The sequence below is a fragment of the Dermacentor variabilis genome, chromosome 1 (assembly GCF_050947875.1).
Source record: "Dermacentor variabilis isolate Ectoservices chromosome 1, ASM5094787v1, whole genome shotgun sequence".
NCBI lineage: Eukaryota > Metazoa > Arthropoda > Arachnida > Ixodida > Ixodidae > Dermacentor > Dermacentor variabilis.
Genome location: NC_134568.1, coordinates 288893460 through 288917128, shown reverse-complemented (window position 1 = coordinate 288917128; position 23669 = coordinate 288893460). Strand labels below are relative to the sequence as shown.

Genomic DNA, 23669 nt, shown 5'->3' with positions numbered 1-23669 from the left:
CTTGCAGGGGGATCCATTTGGAGATATTAACCTTGATGCCCAAGTGGACGGAAGTGGTGTGGAGTTCATGACACAGGAAGAGGCAGATAAGCTACTTAGTTCGAGGTGAGAAAGGGTAGGGTTACGAAGAATGATTGTAAGGCTTACTTGGGAGCAGCATCATTTTCGTGTGCCTAAAGGCATCTAAACATAATTATCTTGAATTAACCAATTTAGGTAATTTGCACCTACGTGAGATGAGACAAATGAGCCATGACAGCATCTTTGTAGGTTGTTTTTATGCAGTCAGAAATAACATGTAGCCCCCCTTCATTTTTCTAATCCTTCCTGGGAAACAGCATCAGGGTCACGTAAAGACAAGCATGCTTTTGCCTAAATCATTTCAGTACCATGCTCCAAAGAAAAAGTAATACAACAGTGGCTGCAGGGATCAAGGTTTTGGACAAAATATGTTTCCATATCTTTGTGGTCACTGTTGACAAGCATTCTCTCTTAAACTGAGGAGCAATGCAAAAGCGTCGCTTTCCTTACCTCTCTAGTGTATCACTCAAGCACTGTAAAAGTGTGGATGTCTACATTTCAAAGGACACTAAACGAGAATGTATAGCCAAGGGTACGACGAAGCATAGTCAAACCCCTGACTATACTAGTTAAGGGTTCTTAATGAAAGCTAAGCTAGAATAATAAAGTACACTCCCAGGAGTACCAGAAACATTAGTTTTACTGTGAGGTAGAGTCATGGTAAGCGAGAAAATAAAAATGAAAGATGGGCTTTGCAGTTCTCCCACTGGCTCTTCAGGATGTCATAAGGTTTAGACAGTAAGTGCTCGTAACTAGTTAATATTTTATTGTTGAACAAGCATTACACTTCCTTCTAAAAGCACCAATAAATCAACATAGGGAATTTCGATAACTTCTTACGAACAAAGGCAGCCCAAACATGAAGATGCTTTGATATTCATTGATGCCATACTACCATACAAGCACTGTAGTTTGAGTGTGAATTTCACTTAGCCCTTTTATTTTTTCCACTAGTAACTTAAAATTTTCTGTCACGTAATTGCAAATAGAGTCCAGAAGAAATACTTTACCAGACTAGGCTTGGTGTTGCTCTTTAGTTTCTCTTTCAAGGTGGGCTTGTGGACATTGAATATGTTTCTAGATAACCTGTTAAAAGGGAGCTATGTGTGCTTCACATTGGAATAACAAAAGAGTGATGGCAGAATATCTTTGCATGTTGTTTTTGGTTTACTAGGGACTCTGTGCAGTACTATATCTATGGGGGACCTCAAGCCAAGCTTATTTTAGCTACAGTTGTTAAAACTCTGTTCATCAGCAGGATTGTCACTAAAGCTTGAGCACTGTGTAGCTTACAAGTAGTGCTTTAAAGTGGTGCCTCTCTGAAGGACTTGGTGTATGTAGCCACTGTTATTGTGTTGTGCTAGCCTAAAGACTTTACTAGCTTTTTTTGTGCCCTATAAGCACATAAATATAGCACATGGATAGATGTGGCAAAGGTATATGAAAGTGTCATTACGTCCTTTGCCAGTTCATCTTTAAGTGTATGGGGTCCTGCAAATTTAAAAAGAGACGTGATCTCGTGCACTTCATATCTAAATGTGTATGGAGTGGTAAACCTCCTAACAGCTCATGCAGTGATTCTGTTTTGTCTCCATGTTGCTGCATGTGGTTTTATTTCACACTGCTGCTGGTACCACACCACCGTTTCTTCCTGAATAAATGACACAGCTATGCTAGAAACATGCATTGCTCTTTCAGATTGGCAGAAAATTACCTTCATGCACAGTGGAGTTCAGGGTAGTGTTTAAAAGCTACAGTAGGCACTTTTGCAAGTTTTGTTGGACAGAATTCCCTGATAATTATGCTGAGTAGTTTCGAGTCCCTTTTTAAAATTTCCTATTGATTCAGTGTACTTCTGTCAAGCTACCTTTTGAAACAAATCTGTACAGTCCTTTCACATTTCTGTTTGAGTGAGTTGACCATAATTTTACTTTCTGTTAAGTATTTTGAGCAATCAAATATTTATTACTTTTAAAGATAGGCTGGATTTATACGACATGCAAATGCCACATGATTAGCACTTTTTGTCTTTAAATCTGTTGTTTATTGAAGGCATGCACCAGATTTTATTAGAACTGATCCAGCAGTCTGTTGTTTTACTGGTAGCAAAGCTAGTGTATTGGGAAATGTAACCTCGACTACAAAAGTTTTCGGAGCATGAGACTCTTAAAAAAATTTATTTTGTCATGTCCGATGCGTCAACCTTAAAGACGAAAACTGTCACTGTATACTTCTTTCTGTGGTAACTGAACTGCACCCATGTGAATCATAGGCTTACTTTCAAAACCATGAACATAATTATTGAAAGTAACTTTTTTGCTACTTTCATTATTCAGAAACTTGTGGTTGGGTGTGCATTGACTGTTGCCACATGTAGCAATTGTGCTTGTAATGCTGTGAAAAGGACCTTCAGCAAAGAGTTGCTGTTGGATGGTCGCCCTGAAGCACTGTCCGAGAAAAAAAAAAGTTGTCCCTCTGCCCCTCTTTCTTCTTATTAAAAAGGGCGGTGATAGTTGAGCTGCAGGCATTTTAAACAGTTAAATGTTATGACAGAGGTGTGGTTCTTGTGTCCATATGCCTAAAGAAGCTGTAAAGGCTTCGTGAGGGCATGAACAGGGTATTAGGGTTGGGTCTGCAGCTCTTTGGATGTGTGTGTTCCAGCCGGCAACAAGAAATACTGAGCGATGAAGAAGCCCAAGAGGTACGACGGCTGCTTGTACTGCGCACACCATCGCCAACGGTGGCTGAAGAGGAGAGTAGGCCACCCAGTGTAGTGCTGTTGGAGGAGGAGGGCGTCGCCTACCATGTGCTGCCAGATGGACACTTCTTTACTGAACAGCCTGGCCTGGCAAGCGACGAGGAGGAAGAGCCATATCCAGTGCCCTTCCAGCCGCGCCCTTCACGCGTCAAATTCAGCACAGAACCCATAAAGGTAGCCACTGTGCAGGATCAGTATCTGTGCTGGCATACAAAAGTGATTGATGAATGTTTGGTAGGATGATGCTAAGCATAGGTGACATAACCTATTGCTGTTAGTCTTTAGTTGGTCTTGCCATTTCTGTAATTAAAATGATGGAAATTACATTTGCACCTTGCTTTCCTGGTGTTCTTGAGGCACATTTGTGTGGAAATAATTTAAAAAGTGCTTTTAATATTCAACCTAAACTTGTGCATTCTAATGTGAGAGCTTAAGCACTTAATTATACAAGTGGGAAAGCAACCTGATATTGTAAATAGGCATGGCAGAACAGCTAGGTAGTAGTGCATTCAATCCTTAGGAATGCCCTCAACAGCAAGTAAAAAAATTGAAATGAAGGGAAACATGCATTATGCAGCCAAGAAATTTTCTTGAATGAGCACCTCTTAGAAAAATGCCTATATTGCAGCATCCTTGACTTCATGCTTGGTGTTGTAAAAGTGTTAGTGTTAAATTGGAGAGAGGTCCACCAGCAATAAACTGGTTTTCTTGCTTGATGCTCTGTTTAAACAAGGGATAATGTCAGTGTCATTTACTGATAATAATATTTTAAAAAAAACACGGAAAAGTGGTTGTTACAATCATCCTTCATTATACCTGGACAGCTTAGCAACTGCCACCCAAGAATATATATGCATTTGTGTAAGGGCAGTAATTTTTGCTATCCGCACATTGCCAAAGCTGCTTCACTTTGTTGCTTAGAGTAGCTGGCATCAGCCACTTACGGTTTCCTGTGAACAAAATAACATTATGACAATAAATGTATGCCTCTTGTATTGCTTGAAATATTGATGTCAAGGTCAGATTAATAAACGAAGGGACCAGTGTGCCCACCAGCACTCGTACTACATTAAGCTAGAATAGGGATTGTGTGCTCAGAGGGCTCTGAGAGTGAAGCTGCTGATATCACGACAAAAACAAATCTCTCGGTGGCTCCATTTGTGATTGCTGTGATTGCATGGTTGGCACGTTTTTGAAGGCTGCCTACAGCCGTGGAAAAGTGTCATAACTATGTGGCAGACACACACACACACACACTCAGAATGGCCCCGCCCCCCCTCTTTTTTTTACATGCCTGGTAATTCGAATGCTTTCATGGCACTACCACATGCCCCATAGAGCCAATGTATAAGGACATTTGGAATTTCAGACACTGGAACCCTTCGTTGTATGATTTTTTGGACTCTTTGGTGTGACTGCAGGTCAAAAACGGCATTAATTTAAGCCAGCACCACCTCCATTTTAATTATCTTGCAGCCTCAAACGGGCGCTCTTGCATGCCGATCCACTGGCAGCTCTAGTAGTAGTCGTTTTATGCTGTCGTTTATCCTAGCTGCTTTGACGTTCGCTGTCAAGCTTCCTGCAGTTTGGGGCTGTGTTTTTCATTTAAAGGAATAGCCACTGTCTGGAATGGTGCCGACACCACCTTCCTCACCCTCGCCGATAGTGTCGAAGCGCAGAAAGCATGGCAAGGGTCCAAAACATTTCAAAATGCCAGTTCTTGGAAGTCTACTTCACCGCAATGCAGCTGTGTTACGCGTCCAGCATATGCAGTGTATTGCAATGAAGCATATCAAGTGCAAAGGCACCACTGTCACAAGAGAAAACGTGTTCCCTATTTATACACAGGCACACCTGCCATCTCATGTCACAGAACGAGCACTGAGATGCATACTGACTGTACTGGCTGCCCCTTGAGCTATTTCAGACATGGCTGTGGCGATTTGAGCTCTTCAGGGCAGTTAAAGGCACATACGTCTTTTTCAGATGTTTTCATGGTCCCTAGGGAGACCAAAGATCCGATCTTGACAATATATTAAGCATTAGAGACGACATTTTACCAGACAGGCACAGAAAAAGAGCACAAGCATACAGAATTAAGACCGTAGCATCCTAGCATGAGCAAGTGGTGCAAATGCAGATGCTACATTAATGTAGACTGTCGCTACAGCTGGTGCACTGTAGTGGAAGTACGCACTGTTGACACTTGTGGCTTTACCTCTTGCAAATGCCACCACAGTGCAGTAAGCACACTACCCATATTCTAGCTCAGTGTACCTGTACACTTGCTATATTGTGCCTGCTGCATGTACCAAGACCCTAAGAAATATGTAAAAAAATTGTTTAAGCATTGACTACTGTAAACATTGAAGGCCTTATTTTAACTGTCCGCTGTTCTGTTCAGTTTCCCAAACATGTTTTGATTTAAACAGCCCCCTTCCTTCCTCTGCAGAGGCAGTGCCTGGAGTTACAGCAACCTTATGTGTTGCTCTGACCAGCTTGCATTTACATTCTCCATGTCTTATTCTTTACCACTTGCGGTGGTGGTTTAGGGGCTATGGTGTTGCGCTGCTAAGCACAGGGTTACAGGATCAAACTGTGAGTGACCACAGCAGCTGCATTACGATAAGGGTGAAATGTAAAAAGGCCAATGCCTCATGCATTGGGCGCATGTTAAAGATTGCAAGGTGGTCAAAATTAATGCGGAGTCCCCAATACTGTGTGCCTCATAATCAGATAGTGGTCTTGGAACGTAAAACGCTATAAGTAATTTTTTAAAAATCTTTACCTGCATTGTCGTGACTTGTGGCATATGGCGCTGACGGTCTTCTCCGTCAGTATAATATGAATAAATTGTTTAACTGTTTACAGCTCCTTTGTTAATGAGGGAAGCTATCTGAAGCTACCTTGTTCAGTGCTTGTTGTGATGTGACGTTCAGAATGGCAAAGTTCTACGTAAAAATGTACGAGGTGTTTAAAGGGACACTAAAGGCCAATACTGAGTCGACGTGCACCATTTTAATACCATTCCAGAAAGCTTGTAATGCTTGTTTCGCGCCAAGAAAAGACTTAGTTTACGAGAAAATTGCATCTGAAGGGTCCGAATGCCTTTTTCGAAATTCAAATCTCCCACCACCCAACTGGGGGAGTGGAGACGTTGCATACGCCATCACCACCCTTTGCTGCCGCCGATGAGTAAAACGGCACCCAACAGACGGCACCACCGAGCCAAGTGGATTCGCTGCTGTAGCTGCTTTTTGGTCAAGTGGCGTAGACTGTTCAGGCATCCCCCGACATCACATAGAAGTTAAATTCTCTGCTACTTGCAGTTTGTGCGAGTTTTGCGAGCCAGCAAAACCAGTGCAGCACTACGTGATCACGAAACTGCTGAAACGCGAAGGCATGGGCGGCGCGGAGTCAAGCAAAAACAAAACCTTTCTATCGCCCGCGTCGTTGCCAAGGGTAATTTCAATGAATCCTTTTTCCAAAAATAAAATAGAACTAGACAAGTAGCATTCTATTTCGTCTTATAATACAAGGATGTTTCTTGCAACGAGTAGTTAAATGCAAGCGACAGAATTTGACTTAGGAGTGCTTTTGTCATCGGGCAAGTGCTTGAATGTCCCGGGGGAGTCTCTAATCATGTCCTTCATTTACTTCAGTTTCTCCATTATTAAGGCTGTGTTCGTGGTAACATTGACGCCTTAGTGATTCTCGGGCACTAATCTATCACTTTAGCTTGACTTAATATTTGCATTTAGTGTCCCTTTAAAATGCTTCTGGTATTACAATTGAGCACCTTAACTAAATATTTTCACATCTTACTATTATATCAGTTTTATTTATTGCTTTTTCTTTTTCACATCTTACAACTAGGTTTTCAGCACACATTCAGTTGACGAGTATGACAGACGAAACGATGAAGTGGATCCAGTATCGGCGTCAGCAGAATATGAACTTGAAAAGAGAATCGAAAAGATGGATGTGTTTCCTGTTGAACTTGTAAAAGGTATTTACAAGCATTTTTTCCTCTTGTTTTGTGCCTATTTTAACCACTTCTAATGTGGTAGTGCTGGTGTTGACCTTTTGGTAAAAACCTTATTGTGTGTTGTATTTCCACAGGGTATTCCTTTATAATGTGTGCAGTCATTATTTACTTGCAGTTTAATGTGAAATTTTTGGGTGTTGGTTTGGTGTCACTCATTAACTTGCGTCATTGTGCAAGGTGTATCATTGTAATGTGCAAAATGACTGGGAAATGAGGACGCTTGTTGAAGCATTGCAAAGAAAAAACTAGCGTACTGCTTTGCGGCACTAGGAGTCAACAACAACCATGGCTGAACTTGCATGTACAGCCTCCCATATTTTAAATATTGTGTGAGCATTGACTAGGCACGGCATTTGAGCGCCTTAGAATGGTGAGAAGCTGCGAGATCCGTGCAGGTGTGCAAAGTACTCTACAGAGCAGAGCGAGCACTGTCTGCAGTGCTGTTTCCTTAAGGAGGACGCACGTCCTGCCAGTGTTATTTGTGCAGTACTGTTTTTTTTTTTTTTGCAAAAACAAATGCTGGTGTGAAAACATGTGTACGACTAAGATGTGTCATCTATGGTGCGCTTTCCATCTCTCTTTTGCATTACTGGTTATAAGACTTAAAAAAAAAGTGTGATGTAGTGTTGTCTCATAGAAAGCATAAATGATGATTGCAATATCCTGCAATATTACTTGTGTGTATCTGGCTATTTGTGGCTGTGCACAATGTGGCCACATGGATAACAGAGGCAGGGTGTATGTACTGCTGAGGTGAACAACTTGCCGGTAGGCAGTCGCAATTGAGAGTGCTTGAGCACATTGTCATTGATCTTATCGTATCTCGTGGTTATTACGCTGACATTCCGTCCAGTTGACGCTTGCGCAACATCATTAAAAATCTGGGAGGCTGTGCAGAGGGAACTGTCTGATAATATAATGCTGTTGTAGTTATGCAGGATGTTGTTTGCACAGAAATGTTCGGCCATATTTTTCATCTTCCGATTTTCTAAGTAGTGTATATTGTGCTTTCTCCCTTGGAATAAAAAGGATACTTTGTACATGTACTTATGTAGTGGTTGGTGCTGTCTTCAGGATTCTGTGGAATTTTTTAATTTGAACCAGCTTATTTCGAACTTCTGGTTTATTTGAAGTGATGCTGTGGTCCTGTAAATGTGCATTTAAAGATACGATAATGCCCGGTAATTTGATGCGGAAACATTTGCGATGGATAAATTGAACATACTGCGCTGCTGACTGTGTTCTCAGCAGTGTGCCAACTCATTTGATGGCACTTCCAACCCAGCAGTCTGGCCGTGGACCGGCTGCTGCTCCCGTCTCCCGTCGCAAGTACCATAATTTGGCATGTATAACATGCCCAAAAATTGTATAAGTTAACATTAAAGCCGGGGTGTGGGTTATGTGTGAATTTTGCCTTAAGGTGTGGCTTCACAGCAGCACAATCTGCCTATGGTAAGAAACTGCGATATGTCAAAGAGCTAAGTCTGACATGCCTGCCATGCCAGGCTTGACTGTTTAGCCAAATAATTAAGCCAAGCCTGACGCAGACCAGTGACCTTTCAGTACTGTCGCATCTTAGAAATCATGCCCCTGAATCAACCGCTTGGTTGAAATTCAAGCCCTATGTGCTTGATGCCTACAATGGCAAAATATATGGCAGCTGTTTTCTGAGAGATCTCATTCTATGCCTGCACACATTTTTGTCTGTCTGTTTGCACTTGTGCAAATTTATGATCCATGCAGCACGTTTAAGAAAGCATAGTGGTGTAGATATCTCGCTTCATTCTATTAGTACCTAAATGACCTTCTTGTTGTTTGGGGGAATTGCAGTCGCGGTGGGTTACATCGAATCAGTGCTAATACATTTAATACAACATAAACACATAAATGCGCAATCAGTAAAAGTCAGATAAGTACATCTAAATTGAACTCTTTCCCGCATCGTTAGCCCGCTATTGATGGTTTGAAACTTCGCTTTCGAGTCCTTCCGCGCCGCTTACGGACACAATGCGCTATTAGACGTGAAGGAGAACTATTTTTTTGTTTTCTAAGCAATTCACTTTTTTCCCGCCAGGCAGTTATTTTTTAATGCACTTTGAAGTTTTCGCATTCATAAAAGTAGAAAGCAAAAATGGCTGCCCGCTATAGATGCTTTGAAACGCCACTTACGAGACCTACCGCGCTGCCCTCGAACACTCTGCACCATCGGACATGAAGGAGGAGAATTATATTTTTGTTTTCTAAGCAGTTTGCTTTTCCCCCGCAATGCAGTACTTTATTAATCCGCACCAAAGTTTCACGATCCTGAAAAATGGCCACCTCCGGGAGCGGTATGCGCGCCTTGAAAGATCGCATATCTTGTGATTCTGCTACGTCTGTGGTTGATTGTATCGATGGATGGGGCAGCAGCGAGTCTGAGGATGCTGCCTTTTCGTTGGACTTTGACTCTGAGAGCGACGATGATGCAAACCAGCCAGTAACATCGGCGGCTGCAGCCCAGCACGCCCAACTGTAGTACTTGCAGTTAAATTTTTTGTAGTGGAATACCTGTTCAATGAAAAATTATGATTTTTTCAGAGATGGTGACTATTATATGGCAATATATATTTTATAATATGTCATAATTTCTGTTACATTTTTTATTGGTATATACAAGCATGTCTTTACAAACTTTGTTCAATTTTTTCTCACAATCTTGATTCTGGCAATTTATATCTTTTTTAAAACTTTTATGCATGAAAGGGGAATTCATTCTGCCTTTTGTTTATGTATTATATTTGAATTTATTACATAGTTATTTGAATATGTAGTAAATTTCATTACCCTAGCACAAATTGAAAAAATTTATGCATGTCCCAATGAGCAAATGAATGTTTCACCTTTGGAAAACTGTCATTTTAAAAATTATGAAGTTCGATAAAATTTTCCTGAATATCTTTTGGACGCCGTATATTACAGGATAGAGGCAGCTTGCAATTTTATGCCTTCTTGTGTGGAAACTGCATCACTTGAAAACTAAATTTGGTTTTTGTTGTTACTGTCATTCAGAAAGCCATACTTACCTACCGCAATGGCTTAGCAACTATGATGTTGCGCTGCTAAGCACGAGGTCGCGAGATCAAATCCCGGCCACGTTTCGATGGGGGTGAAATGCAAAAACAGCCATGTCCGGGCACATTAAAGATCCCCTGGTGGTCAAAATCGATCCAGAGTCCCCACCACGGCGTGCTTCGTAATCAAATCGTACATAGTTTTGGCACGTAAAACGCCAGAATGCATGCATTGCAAATCTATACTTTTTTCTCATTAGAAGCAATCTAAGGATTCAAGATGTCCATAGCCTTGTTCCTCCACATTTTGAGCCTAGAAACAATCTTGCAAACAGTTTTCGCCTTTGCAGTTTCGAAAGTGTGATTTGATCAATAATTGCCAACTGAGAAAAATAGAATCAAACATCTCAAAACATGCCAGAGCACTTGCAACTGCCAGGTAAAAAATCTTCTGCGTCTCTTCTATCGCGCAGATAATACTAACCAAACTTGGCGAATAGCGTCTTTATATGCTTAGAAATCCAGAACAAACATTAGAAAATGTATTTCTTGTGAAAATTCTGATTTTAGCCCCTAATTGTTCCTTAATTGTAAGCAAGAAAGCATGGGGATTACCATGCCGGGTAAAGAATGTTACTTTATATTCTTTGGATTAAATGTATTTAGCAATCTGTTGCACTGTATTGCACATGGTAAAGACGACTCCAAAGCTGTAAGAATTGATAATCTAACAAGTCATTCCTTCTTTCTTAAAGAAATCCTCCTTGCTAAAGGGATGTTTGGACCGGCTTCTCATATGATAAAGCTTTTAGTATTGGGAAAACTCTGCTGACTCCCAGCTAGCTCATTACAATAGCATTCTATAGTATTTTTAAATAGAGTTGTTACATTGGGCTAGATAAGAACATCAGCGAATTCTTGTCCTCACAGGACATCGGAAAGGATTAAGTGGATGAAGTATATTTTGGCTGCGCAAATTTTGCATTATCAAATCCAATCAAAACTGAGCACAGCAAGAAAAGCAGCGCTGCAGCATCTGTGCCCTTCATTGTGCACATGTTCTTCTTCCATGAACAGCCTGTAGTGCTAAAGAACACAAGGTCTTCAGAGCATGTTTGTTATTGGATGTCTTTAATAGGACAAACAAGTGTAGAGTAGTAGCCTTACGATTTTTCTATAGATCTAGTATACTGATTTGGCTCTCCAGATTGAAGTTATGGAATTTTCCACCAACAGAATTGCACAGGCAACACTGCTAATGTTGCTAGTGGGAAAAGGCACCTCCTCTTTTGCGCCTAGCGCTGCTGCTTTTCTTTTTTTGGCCTTTAGTGGAAGAATTTGACTCTGCATAAAGGGAGCAACAGGCCGGAAGAGGACTCGGCAACAGGAGCTGACAGGCCGGAAGGAAATTTGCGCAAGAGAAAACACACTAGAAGGCATTTTTCCCTTTATGCATTTGTGAGTGTGTGACAGCATGATTTGTTCACAAACACATAGAAGGGATGTGATTGCTAGGGCTTTGTTTTGTTGCCAGAGCATACCCAATGCTTGGTTATGCCACATAAAAATGCACAAACATCGGTTTCTAGTACTAATTGCGCATAAGCATTGTTCTTTGTGTGTTTGGGTCTTCATTATGACCTGCCTGTACATGTTTTTCTTGCTACCCAGCAGCTTGCTACATCAATTTTGGTAATTTAAGTGCCAAGGACTTAGCACATCTCAAATGTTTAAACACTTAGGGTGCACTTAGAAGCAACATGTGTAGAAGCATCTGGGAAGCTATTGCTCTATGTTCAATGTTTAATATAACTACATATATAAAAATTAATTTATGCATTCACTTTAGTGGAAGTTAGCTTCTTTTACTGTGCTGATGTGCACTCCTATTTGTTAAACAGACAAATTACGTTGAGCGCTTGTGTGTAGCCTAACTGTACTAAGTTGGAAGAGGCAAGCTCCTCTGTACCTCTGTTTTAAGATCCAGATTTGGTGCTAAGGGAAGAATTAGAAATTGCAAGCATGTTTGTGTCACATTTGATAACTTTTGTACATGTTTGCCAGCTTCCTGTGGGCCATCTGTATGACGACCTTTGCCTCCTTTCCTTTCTATGCAGGGCCAGAGGGGCTGGGCCTCAGCATTATTGGCATGGGAGTTGGTGCCGATGCTGGGTTAGAAAAACTAGGAATTTTTGTCAAAACTATTACAGAGAATGGAGCTGCCTACAAGGACAACAGGTATAAAACTTTCACCTCAATTTTTTTTTTTTCACTGTACAGATTGATGGCTGCATGCTACAGCAAAAATGGCAAGTTGGGTGGAGTGGTTAACAATTAAAAAATAGTTATGTTATCATTAGGGTTCAGCATATTTGATTTAATGTAAAATAGGCATAACTTTTTTTCTTTTTCCTCAAGAATTCAATTTGGATTGCAAAGAATCTGTGAAGCAAATTTATCACAGTGTTTGAGCGGTGATCGGCATGCAACTATACACCTAAATGTGTTTCGATGCAATGAGCTTAGCCAGGTCAGGATCGCACATGGGCCTCTGCCATCCGAGCTGTCGTTACTTTTTTTTGTTGTTTGTTCCCATTTTGCCTATTGAAAAAAAAAAAAAAAACTTGCGATAGCTAAATTAAAAGAGATGTGCGTAAGCGCTCCGTTCATCGCACTTATCGAAGCTGAGGTCGAGTTTGCCAGGGCGAATGATGTATGCCTGGCCCAAAGTATAATCACATGTCATCACCTTGTCATATCTTTTTATATTTCCCTTGCCATATCCGTGTATATAACCGCGTTCTTTAACAGTATTAAACAGTTGGTAGTTTGCGCTACGTACGTCCACGTCCTGTCCTTCACTTAAAATAGTCAGTGTAACACTAAGCACAATATAATCATGATCATGTGCATATTACCTGCACCTTGTCTTTACTGTTTAATTAGAAAATTTTTGGGACGGGTTATGCAGCATAAAAATAGTGTATATTTGGGTTAAGGGCTGTGAAAATGAGACTTACGGGTGCCTGTATCGGCAATGCTGTCCCGACGTCATTTCAGGGAAAACTGAAGCGTCTGATTTAGCCTCACATTTAAGTGTTTTATACCTCTAATGACGTCGTTACTATCAAGGGGGATGAAAAAAACGCGGCACTGGAGTGCAGGATTTACTTTTGCTTTTTGTTTTTTGACTGGTTATCATAAAAGATAATTGATAGTAGATACTTTTTTTTATTTCTATGGCTTACATAATATAAGCCAAGATAGGCAGAGGTACACGGCTTTACCAGCAGTTTGTTTTGTGAGTGAAAGGTTGTTAATATACTGTTTAAAGCATTGTTGCTGCACAGAGGAGCACTTGCTGTGTCAGCCTGAGAGATTTTTTCCCTTTGTGATGATTTGCAGAGTCAAGGTTGCTTTATTTTGAAGTTGCCTTAGATTTCTCACCTCTATTGCAGTTTTCCTTGCTGCATTCACAATTCTTTCTTTGCTAATGTAGCGTGTGGTGCTATTGAAATATTTTTTAAACAGTACAGTCAATTTCACCCATACACTGTACCGTGTATTTTATTTTAGTTCGAGGAGTTAAAAAAAAAATTGCATATAGCATGTAGCACAATTTGGCCCGTTTTTGTGGATTACCGGAAGAGGTGGACGTTTCTTGCGCTACAACTGTCAATGTTCAGGGGAATAATTGAAAAGGTTCACTTATTAAATTTGGAATTATTAACTTTAGAGCACGTTTCAATAGTGAAATTTAAGCCCAGCAGTAGTGAAGTCATGTCTGCTTACCAGAAATTCTAAGAGATGCACCATTTTCGAGATAGTTGTCCCCTAAATCTGCTAAAATAAGGTGTGTTGGTGTTACAGTTATGATTATCACAAACTGCTTGACACGCGTTTTACAAACGGCTACCGTAAAAACCTGACTATCGGTCGGACCAGAATATAGGTCGACCCCCCCAACTAACCAATTCTAAAAATGAAAAAAATATTTTTCAATGGCATAAGTACCGAAAGACACCCTTACCTTGAAACAAATGCGACTCAGCCGGTTACACAGATGTGACAGTATTTATTTAAATGCTGCTCGCATGTGCACCTGACCAAGGCTTTAAAAGTATCGCGCGACCATCGACCCGCGTGCTTGTCAGCACCTTATTAACGGTGCTGAGCGGCGAAACAAACGAGATACGCACATGCGTGCACACGTGCTTACTTTCGCTATTTCGCCGGTCCGTGACGTGATGATAAGGTGCTGACAAACATGCGGGTTGATGGTCACGCGATACTGTTAAAAATTGGCTGGTTGTACAGTACACAGAAGGGCACGAAGTGCGCAAGCGCTACTCCGAATCAGAGTCGTCCGAACTAGAGTCGGGTGACGAGTGCTTCTCACTGCCCACATCCCATAGAGCATCGTCCTCTGTGCCGTCCAGCGCAGAGCCCTTCCTCTTCATGAATCGTTGCACCCAGGATGGCGAGACCTTGAATTGCGCCCTCGTCAGTCCAGATGCGTATGCGATCTCTACCGCTTGCAAACGGATGCATTCGGCAGTCACAGGCAGTGATCTTACACGCAGCTCCCGGATGAACTCTGCAACCTTCTCTTCCAGTTCTGGATACGCTGCGGTTGTTTTCTTTGGTTGCTGCAAGTTGTGATACGCTGCTTCTGCCTCCGCCAGTACCGAATGCTCTTTTCGGATACTCCAAATTCGCGCTGTGTTGCAGGTTGCCGTGGGCTTCCGCGTACTCAGTCGCCTTTATTTGAAGGCGACGGTGAATTGCTGTCGGCTTCCGCTCGTTTTGAAACAAAATGTGAAAAAGCAGCTTTTAAGCAATATAACTTTGTGACAATTGAAACGCAAATTGGCGGTGCCACAATGTCGCCGCGCTGCTGCTAATGGCGGCTGTTTACTTTATCTGCCCATTGTTGCAAGACTTCCGTAGTTTTTCCGCCAATATCCAGTATATAAGACGAGGGTCGACTTTTCGCAATGGCTTTTTGAAAAAAAGTTCGACCTATATTCCAGTTTTCACGGTAGCTGGAACGGCAGTCTGCATTGAAGCAGACAGTAAGGCCAGGTATCTCGAAAGTAGGCCTAGACTTAGATTACTGCTAAGCAAACATGATTACATAACTGCGTGGCTTTAATTTATTGCAGCATTCAATTCAATGTTTCAAGCAGTATTTTACAAGTGTGCATATTCAGTTCTTTTGGAAAATTTAACTATTTTCAAATACTGAGATGCAACTCCATGGTGATGTGTGTGTGTGTGCAACATGTTCTGAGTTATTATACAGAATTGTAACTTCTTCTAGAATTCGTGTCAATGACCAAATTATAGAAGTGGATGGAAAATCTCTTGTTGGTGTGACACAAGCCTATGCTGCTTCAGTTTTGAGAAACACATCTGGTCTTGTTCGGTGAGTTCTTGTTACCATTTATTCTTCATTCAACTGAATATTTTTTAGATGTTGCCACTTTTTTTCTTGTTTTTTCTTTTCAGCTGTGTACTAGCTTCCCAGGCTAGTACATAGTTTTGGTTATATTGGTCCTTTTTTGAACTCTGGAAATGAAACAAGTTTGTTATATCATGGAATTCAGATTCGAGTTTCGCTGAGGTTCGACTTTATCAACAAAGGGACACTAAAGCGAAACAATAAATCAGTTTGGACTAATAAAGCATTGTTTTAGAACCCTGCAGGCAGTCATTTCAAAATAATAAATTATTAGATGAGAAAATGAAGGTCGAAGTATCAGTATTTGAATTTCGTGCCGAAACCTTGACGCCGGTACGTCAGTGTGACGTCAGGTATTCCAAAGTATGTTTTCACATTTGGGCCGTGTTGGCTGAGTAAATGTTCCCAAAACTTGCCATGTTTAATATTTAGTTTCTTTAGAACACAATGTACCACTATATAATTAAGTAGGCCCTAGAAGATGCCATCAATATACATGAGGTCATGTCATGCCAAAGTGTTGGATCTTTTCTGGCTGTGGTGAAGGTCTGGCTTAGTTGTAACAGATGAAAACTGCAAGAAGATTTGCAGTTCTTGAATAACATTTTAGCACCAGCAGACAAGGAAAAAAGAGAGACGTAGACACGACAATGTGCTTTGTTACGTCTGTCTTCTTTTTGTCCTTGTCAGCTGTCTCTAAAATGTTATCCAAGTTCGAACGCCTACACACAGTAGTGCAACGACTTGCAGTTCGGAGAATGTTTAATGGTGTTTTAATGAAGTGATAAATCGTCCCTGTGCATTCTCTTTCTGTTACTTTCTTTTTGTAGAAACAAATTAACTAACATTCCAACTATTACGAACAACATTTCGTTGCCATAAAGTTGGAAAGATTATCAATGACGCGCCCTGGGCAGCCAATCAGATAGGTCGCCCTATTGGCATCACATGGTTGCCTCACGTCACCTGATCAGGGGCGGCTGAAAACTCAGCCGAGTGGTGTGCTGTGATAGGTAGCGATGTGCATTTTTAAAACCTTATAATAAATTACATGCTTTACGCCGAGCATTTATATGCAGCAATTAATGATCAGGACCTACCCTAACGACTCAGTACACTTGTAGAATATCATCAAAATTGGTTCAGGGTCCCTTCTTAAGAATAAGCCCCATTGATGCATTTTTTTTCTTTTTTCTTTCTTTCTTTCTTTTTTTTTAAATGCTTTGTTTACATAACCAAACCAGAAAGTGCTGGCGACAGAAAAACCACCAGCCTGTATGAAAGCTTTCTTGTTCTGATGGTGACACGCACAAATCATGTAAAAGTGTGCTTTGGGCTAATCAAATAAGAGTCTACTTACTGCTTCAGAACACCATTCATTTGGGCTAGATGTTGCATACTTGGTGCGCTTGTCCTGTGTCGTTTTCCGTCTTGTGGTCGTCTTAGTTGGCGCTGTTCCTTCCTAATGCAAATACTTACTGCTTACTTGGGAAAAAGTTAACGTCATGCGACTGTCAAATATATTATTAGTTAGCTGTGGATGGCATGTGCATTGTTATTAGAGGAAAATTTCCTGCTCCTTTCATTTATTAACTACCAGAGCATTGCAATTCAAATATTGGCCACATCACTTTGCTTGATATTTTCTCTCCCTCTCCTGCATTGTTCGATTTTAATGCCCATTTTTTTTTTTCATAACATAATTGTTGACTCGGAGTGGATGTGTGCTTTGTTTCATACCAGTTTGGAATGTGGTACGGGTGTACTGTACATAGTAGGTAAAGCAAGTTGACTCATTCTTTCTTTAATGAGCTAACTCTAAATGCAGTGGGGTGCAGAGTGCCCTTGATTTGATTAAATTCCACACTCAAAGGTAAGGACCTGTGTAGACATAACTGGAATCGCAGATTCTATTTTGAAGAACTTACTGTATCATTCCATGTCTTGCTGTATAATTTAAGTGCCCACTGCCTTTCTTGCTGTGTAGGTTCTTGATTGGGCGTGAGCGGGACTCTACAAACAGTGAGATAGCGCAGCTGATCTACCAGTCGATTCAGGCAGACAGGGAACGGGAGGCCCGGCTCAAAGGCGTTGCCCAGGAGGTAATGCCTGGTGGTGGGCTGGACTCCCTTGCTTCGACTCCTGATGACGAAGTGGATGAATTGGCCCCTGGTGCCAGCTTCGAGCTTTCAAATGACAGCAGTGATTCCCTCTCGCCTGATGCTGACCCAGATAACTTACGACTGCGGTTCAAGGAAACACAGTGAGTGCCTTTTGCCTTTGTTTTGATGGAACCTCACAGAGGTGTGGTAGCAAGTGTAGCACACTTGAAACCTGCAGTAACAAAGTCTTGTGACAAAATATTTTCGTGCCTCTGATGAACACCCGTAGAATTTAATGCATTTCGTATCTGTCGACAGTGAAATGTCACTGGACTGCACTCCCGCATCAATGAAATTTGCTGGAACGTTGCCCTGCATATTACTCGTGCATCGCTAGCAGACCCCAAAAAGTGCTCAATTGCCTTTACGTCACACTTAAATTGCATAAAACACCACCACGTTATCCTTTTGTGGGCGCCGGCATTTTTGTTCCCAAAAATAACCATGCACCAGAAGTGATCGCGTGTGCTGGAAACATGCCATGGCCGCCATGTTGTTTGTTGATTGCCCATTTCAAATGGCGTCACCACATGCCTCTACCAACATATGACAAAACGGTTTTTGCATACCTAGTGCAGTGTATATAATCTGCATCTCTGAGAGAAAAGTGCAGCAAAAACGAAGTCCGCATCCTACCAACGTGGATTTGGTTTGGCGCTTGAGGTGGTGGCCGCAGTATGGGCTGCCATGCATCCAGTTGTGATTGAGCGATCATCCGACAAAGTTACCCAACAGGCATCCCCTATGTGTTCAGCATTGCCAAATGTAGACTTGCACAAAGGGGTCGTATTCTGGGTCGATTTCACGATCACTTTCACGCTTGGCACCAGATGCATCTGCGTCTACGGGTGACAACATGCTAAAGGAACACTGTTGCGTGCGTGGAATGCTGTTGCTCCATCTTCCGAGTTATGTGAAATCTCGCGAAAGGGATCGTATCTCCGAAACCAATCGATTGAGAATACCATTTCATGTCAATGCTGCCATTGCTGACTGACGCTTGGGGCACACTTTGCGTTGTCGATAATGCAGTCAGTGCAGTCAAAGTAATAAAAGGCATAGTAGGCTAACACATTTTTAGTGTATGGTTTCGTTTTGCAATGCATTTCCTGTCCGTGCTGTCTCATTTCGTAACAACAGAATTCTCTTGAAAGTGTTTTTTTTTTTTCGCTTCCTCTGCCAATTTTGTTATTGTAGGGTTCAACTGTATAATTTTTTACGAATGCCTGATCTTTGTTCAAGACTGTCAAAACTTCCTTTTGTACTGAAGTCTCATGGTAATGTGGGTCACATTCATCAGCAGCACTTCTCTGGAAGCACAGTTGACTTCTGTTAGTTTGACCTTGATGCATCAGATAAAATTCACCAAATTATGGAGCTGTGGCCAACCTTTGCTGTGGCCAACCTTAGCCGCTTACGGGGGGGGGGGGAGGGGGGTGTCATGGCGTCAAATTTCAGCTTCTGCCGGCAGCCGTTGGAGGCAAGGCGCAACAGAAAATTGCAAAAAAAAAGTATCACTTTTTTTTTTTCCAAGGCAGCTTGTATTCGTAATTTTCAACAGTCCAACTTTTGTTCTGATGCAAAAAACCACCCGCGAACTTTTGTGTCCGCATCCCTTTAAATATGTGAAGAATTTTCTGGACATTGATCAGTGAGGCCTTGTTCGAACCATTGTGTCAGTATGTAGCAATGTTGTATGCAAAATTTTTTCTAGCTGTCATGTTGGCACATGCTGCATGCTGATGTGCACAGTGCAGCATAGTGTATGAAAAAGAATGCGCCATGCTTAGGCATTTATTATGGGTTTCTCAGTATAGTGCAATGGCTTCTGGGTAAAGATAACACACTGACCAATAAATGTTGGAGACTTTGCACCTTGCTGCAGTGGTGCTGCTGTGATTATTCATGCCTAGCAGATGTGGCTGTGCAAATTTAGTCTTAATATTCTGTTGTGCGATGTGATGAATGCTGGAATTTCTTGCAAAATCTTAGTTTAGGTTTATTAACAACACGATACAGTAGAGTTGCGTTGATTTGGCTCTGGTAATTAGATTTTTTTTAAAAATTCGATCCCGGCCAAAGGTCCCAGCTGACACCTGTGCATTTCTATGGGCCCAAATTCTATGGGCCCATGGGCCTGAACCCCATGTTAACCCCCTAGGGCGATGACCCCTTTAGTGGCAGCGCCTTATTCGGTGGAGCTTTGGAGACACGATATCTTTTGTGGGGGGGGGGGGGGGGGGTAAACGGCTGTTTCCGGCCTGTGCAAGGAAGATTTCCAAGCAATAACCATAGCTCACCAATGTCTGATTACAGTATTTACCCAATTATAATGTGTACTCCCCCCCCCCTTCTTTAAGGCTGAAAATTGCCTGCATGGTTGCAGTCGTATACGAAACCTGAACCGCCTTTGCGGCATTTGTATGCTTTACCACATAACAGCAATGCATTGCGGCAAAGCTGACTTTAAAAGGAAAAAAATTGTCCTGCTAACCTGACTTCGGGAAACTGGCTGCTGTTGTGCAAATATATTAGACTCTTACCCATTTTTTTGGTAAAAAGTCGGGTGCATGTTAAATTTATACTTTACCTGCCGTGGTTCTGTAGTAGCTTTGGCATTGCACTGCTAAGCGTGAGGTCGCGGGATGAAATCCTGGGCATGGGTGCCACATTTCGATGGGGGCAAAATGCAAAAAGGGCCACATACCGATCATTTGGTGCATATTAACTCTTTCCCTACTGTAGACGAGCTGAGCTCGTCCACACGGTTTGTACTGCTCCAACCGAAGACGAGCTGGGCTTGTCCACGCTGAAACAATCCCTTGTGCACTGCCGCAGTCAAGCTACCCCGATAAATTTTGTTTAGTTCTCTTTGGCTTCAACAGATGGTGCAGCAAATAAAGAAAACACGCACTCAAAGCTAGCATTTTGGTCGACAAAAGTTTTGATGCTAGCAACTGGCATGTAAAAATGGCGTCCACCTTTTTGCGTGCACGTGCCGCAGCGGCTCCACTCCAGAAAAAAAAAAAAAAATACTTGTTTGCGGCAGTTTTGTCGGACTCGGACAGTGAAGAAGTTAATTTTTCCTCTGAGAGTGGCAGTGACAATACCGAGCAGCACATCCTCTCTGAGTCGTTGGATTCGTATGACAACAGCGCCTCAACGTGTCAGCAATGGACACCGATATATGTAAAGAACCCCCCACCGGCACCTCCAAGGTTTGTTTTCATCGCTGCACCTGGCATAAAAGTACCTGTGACAGAGGACGGGAACTGTGCGCGGTATTTTGACTTGTTTCTAAAGAATGAACTAACAGATTTCATTCTCCAGGTAACTGGTACGAGGAACGTGGAGTAGAAGTCTGCACTATTCCACGCTTTGGAGTGTACCACACCAAGTCTACAATTTAGGGATCTGACATCCACTTGTCACATTACTGTTCTGAATTTCCAGACATTTTTTTGCAACGAGGACTACAGAAAGTCGGAAACCCTCTGCTGTGCAGTGCAGTGAAGCCAATCCGCCCTCCATACTTAAAGAAAAAAACATTTTGCGCGTATCTTACAAATAAAGTGCTTTTAAGGATATTTTTTGGTTGTTTCAAGATATGTAGAATCATTTAGGCAAATAAAAAAATCAGTATTGTATTATTTTTGACCAAACAACTCAGTAGGGAAGGGGTTAAAGAATCTCGAGGTCAGCATTCACTGAAGTCCCCTACTATGGCGTGCCTCATAATCAGATCATGGTTTTGTCATGTAAAACCCCAGTATTTAATTTTTTAAAGATTTTTATTTTGTTTCGAAGCTTTAATGTCATTTCTATGTTAGTTTTCAACTTTTGACACATTAAAAGTGGCCACCCATTTGATTTGGGGGCGTGTTCAAATTGGGCATATATTCCCAAACGAATAAGCGGTGCGTCTTGTCATTTTTTTCTGCATCTTTATTAATTTGACCCGCTGGACAATTCGATCAGTTTCATTGGTCCCGTCAAGGTCATATTGATTGAAGTTGACTCTACTAGTCAACAGGACTTTGTGAGCATGCTCAATCATTTTCACTGCCTAAACAAGGAAATCTCGATTTAACTAAATTTTCATGGAAGTTTCAGTTGTCAGCAGGAAGCACGACCAATAAATACAGGTTTGACTGTATAGCCAGCAACATTGGACTGGCTCTTAATATAGTGCTAAAAATTGAGCTACGCATTGATTTCATGGCTAAATGATTCTGTAACATAGGCATTGTTTTTGTACTTATTTCCATACAACATACTGCCTTATGTAACTGTTTGATTCATTGCAACATTCATTGAGGGGCCATGCATAAGTATGCTAGATGAAGGAGGTGCAAGGTTAAGGATATCAAGGTTCCCTGTCTGAAGGCTGATGAAGTTTCCCCAAGGGCAGAAGATTTGGAAACACAGCTATAGTTTAAGTTCTGTGTACACTGTTGATTTGGGGTGTGTGCATATTTTCTGAGCTTCTAAATCATTTAATACAACACTATGTTTGACGTGGGCAGATACCGTCTGGCGGTGGCTGAGGCAGAGGCACGGTCGGTGCGTGAGCGACTGTCATTGGCCGAAGGCGAGCGGCGAGATCTGGGCCGTCTGCTGGAGGGGGCCCAGGGACGGCTGCAGGAGGCTGAAGCAGCAGGCCAGGCACTGCGCCTGGAAGCTGCCCAGCAGCGCCAAGCAGCCCATGAGTTGCGCGAGCGTTTGGCCGCTCTCGAGGCCAAATATGCTCGTGCCAAGCGCTTGCTGCGTGATCTGCAACAGCGTGCCCATGAGGCTCGCCAACGTGAAGAATACCACCTGCATCAGTTGCACGAGAAGGATCACGAGTACAATGCTCTTGTCAAGGCACTCAAAGACCGGGTACACATACTTCTCTCTGCTTGCAAACACCCTTTTCTTCCCTATCTCATATTTTATTTACTTATTTTATTTTATTTTCACAATTTTGGGTTGGAATTTTGTAAGAATTCTATTTTAATGCTATCCCTTTCCACACTTTGTCAGTGGCCCGAGCAGTGTACCATCCACATTACAGGGAGGATTGGCCACCTGTGGGTGCATAAGAAAGGAACAGAATTGAGTGAAAGGAATCCTTACATTGTACCGGCTCATTAATGCGGTGCCTGATATGAACAAACATTTAAATTTGCCCATACCACCTCTGACATTTTTAACACTTTTTGAATAAACACACAGATCAGGCACAGAATACTATGATGATCATCTTTGGCGAACATGGCAGTGCTATGTGCTGCAGGAAAGCCACAAATTCAAAAAGCAATTGTGCTCCCCTCTGGGCCTTTGCAACTCCTTTTTCGCACATTGGGATGTCAGCAGGGTCCCGTGTGAGATGTCACCGAGGTAAAAGCTGTCGATAAATTATAATAAAATTAAGTTCAAAACTCTTGACAAAATCTACTGCTGGTGCAATAGAAGAAAGAATCTGTTGGGTTGTGATTTGTATTTTTTCTAATTTCAGTACTACAAAAAAAACATTTAAGTCTCTTTAAGGTTTTTTATGAATGCTACTCAGCCCCTGTTGGATTCTTTTTTTGTGTTGGTTTGCGTGCATTGTATGCAAGGAGGTTAAAGAAAAACTGCTGGAGTAGAAACGATGTCCCACAGGTGAAGTAGCACAAGAGGGGCATGATAAAACTATATATAAACAATAAAAAAATGGTGAAGCGCTTTTTGCACATTTCCCATAAGTTAACCTCCTTTGTTAATCATGACTTATTTTACCAGACAGATACTTATCTACATGTATCTCTGTATTACTGGTTTTAGTGGGAAATCTGAATATCCTGGCATATTGTATTGGGATGAGCATCATCAGTATTCAGAAGAAATTATTTTCATTGGGAACAACCAGCTTTTATTTTCTAATTAGCCTAGCGTTACAGTAACAGAGCCACATCACTTCATCTGTAAGCGGAGATCACCAGGCAAGGCTCTGTTTCAGGTGAAGGAGGGGCAAGCATTGACTTCACCTTTCTCGGTAGGAAGCTATGGGAGCTTCCACTCCAGCAGTTTTTCTTTAACCTCCTTGATTTTACGTCACACAAAAGCTGGTTCTTCTTTGCTG

The 23669-nt window shown here is 41.8% G+C and overlaps 1 protein-coding gene across 2 annotated transcripts in view; it reads left to right on the top strand.

The window, feature by feature from the left end:
• Spn (protein phosphatase 1 regulatory subunit spinophilin) overlaps nucleotides 1-23669 on the top strand; it is a 152822-nt gene that overhangs the window by 64224 nt on the left and 64929 nt on the right. For both annotated transcript variants that reach the window (XM_075677755.1, XM_075677750.1), the window contains exons 5-11: nucleotides 8-105; nucleotides 2743-3013; nucleotides 6716-6848; nucleotides 12055-12175; nucleotides 15261-15365; nucleotides 17389-17664; nucleotides 22090-22444. In XM_075677755.1, the coding sequence (XP_075533870.1) occupies nucleotides 8-105; nucleotides 2743-3013; nucleotides 6716-6848; nucleotides 12055-12175; nucleotides 15261-15365; nucleotides 17389-17664; nucleotides 22090-22444 (1359 nt within the window). The remainder of the gene's footprint in view (nucleotides 1-7; nucleotides 106-2742; nucleotides 3014-6715; nucleotides 6849-12054; nucleotides 12176-15260; nucleotides 15366-17388; nucleotides 17665-22089; nucleotides 22445-23669) is intronic.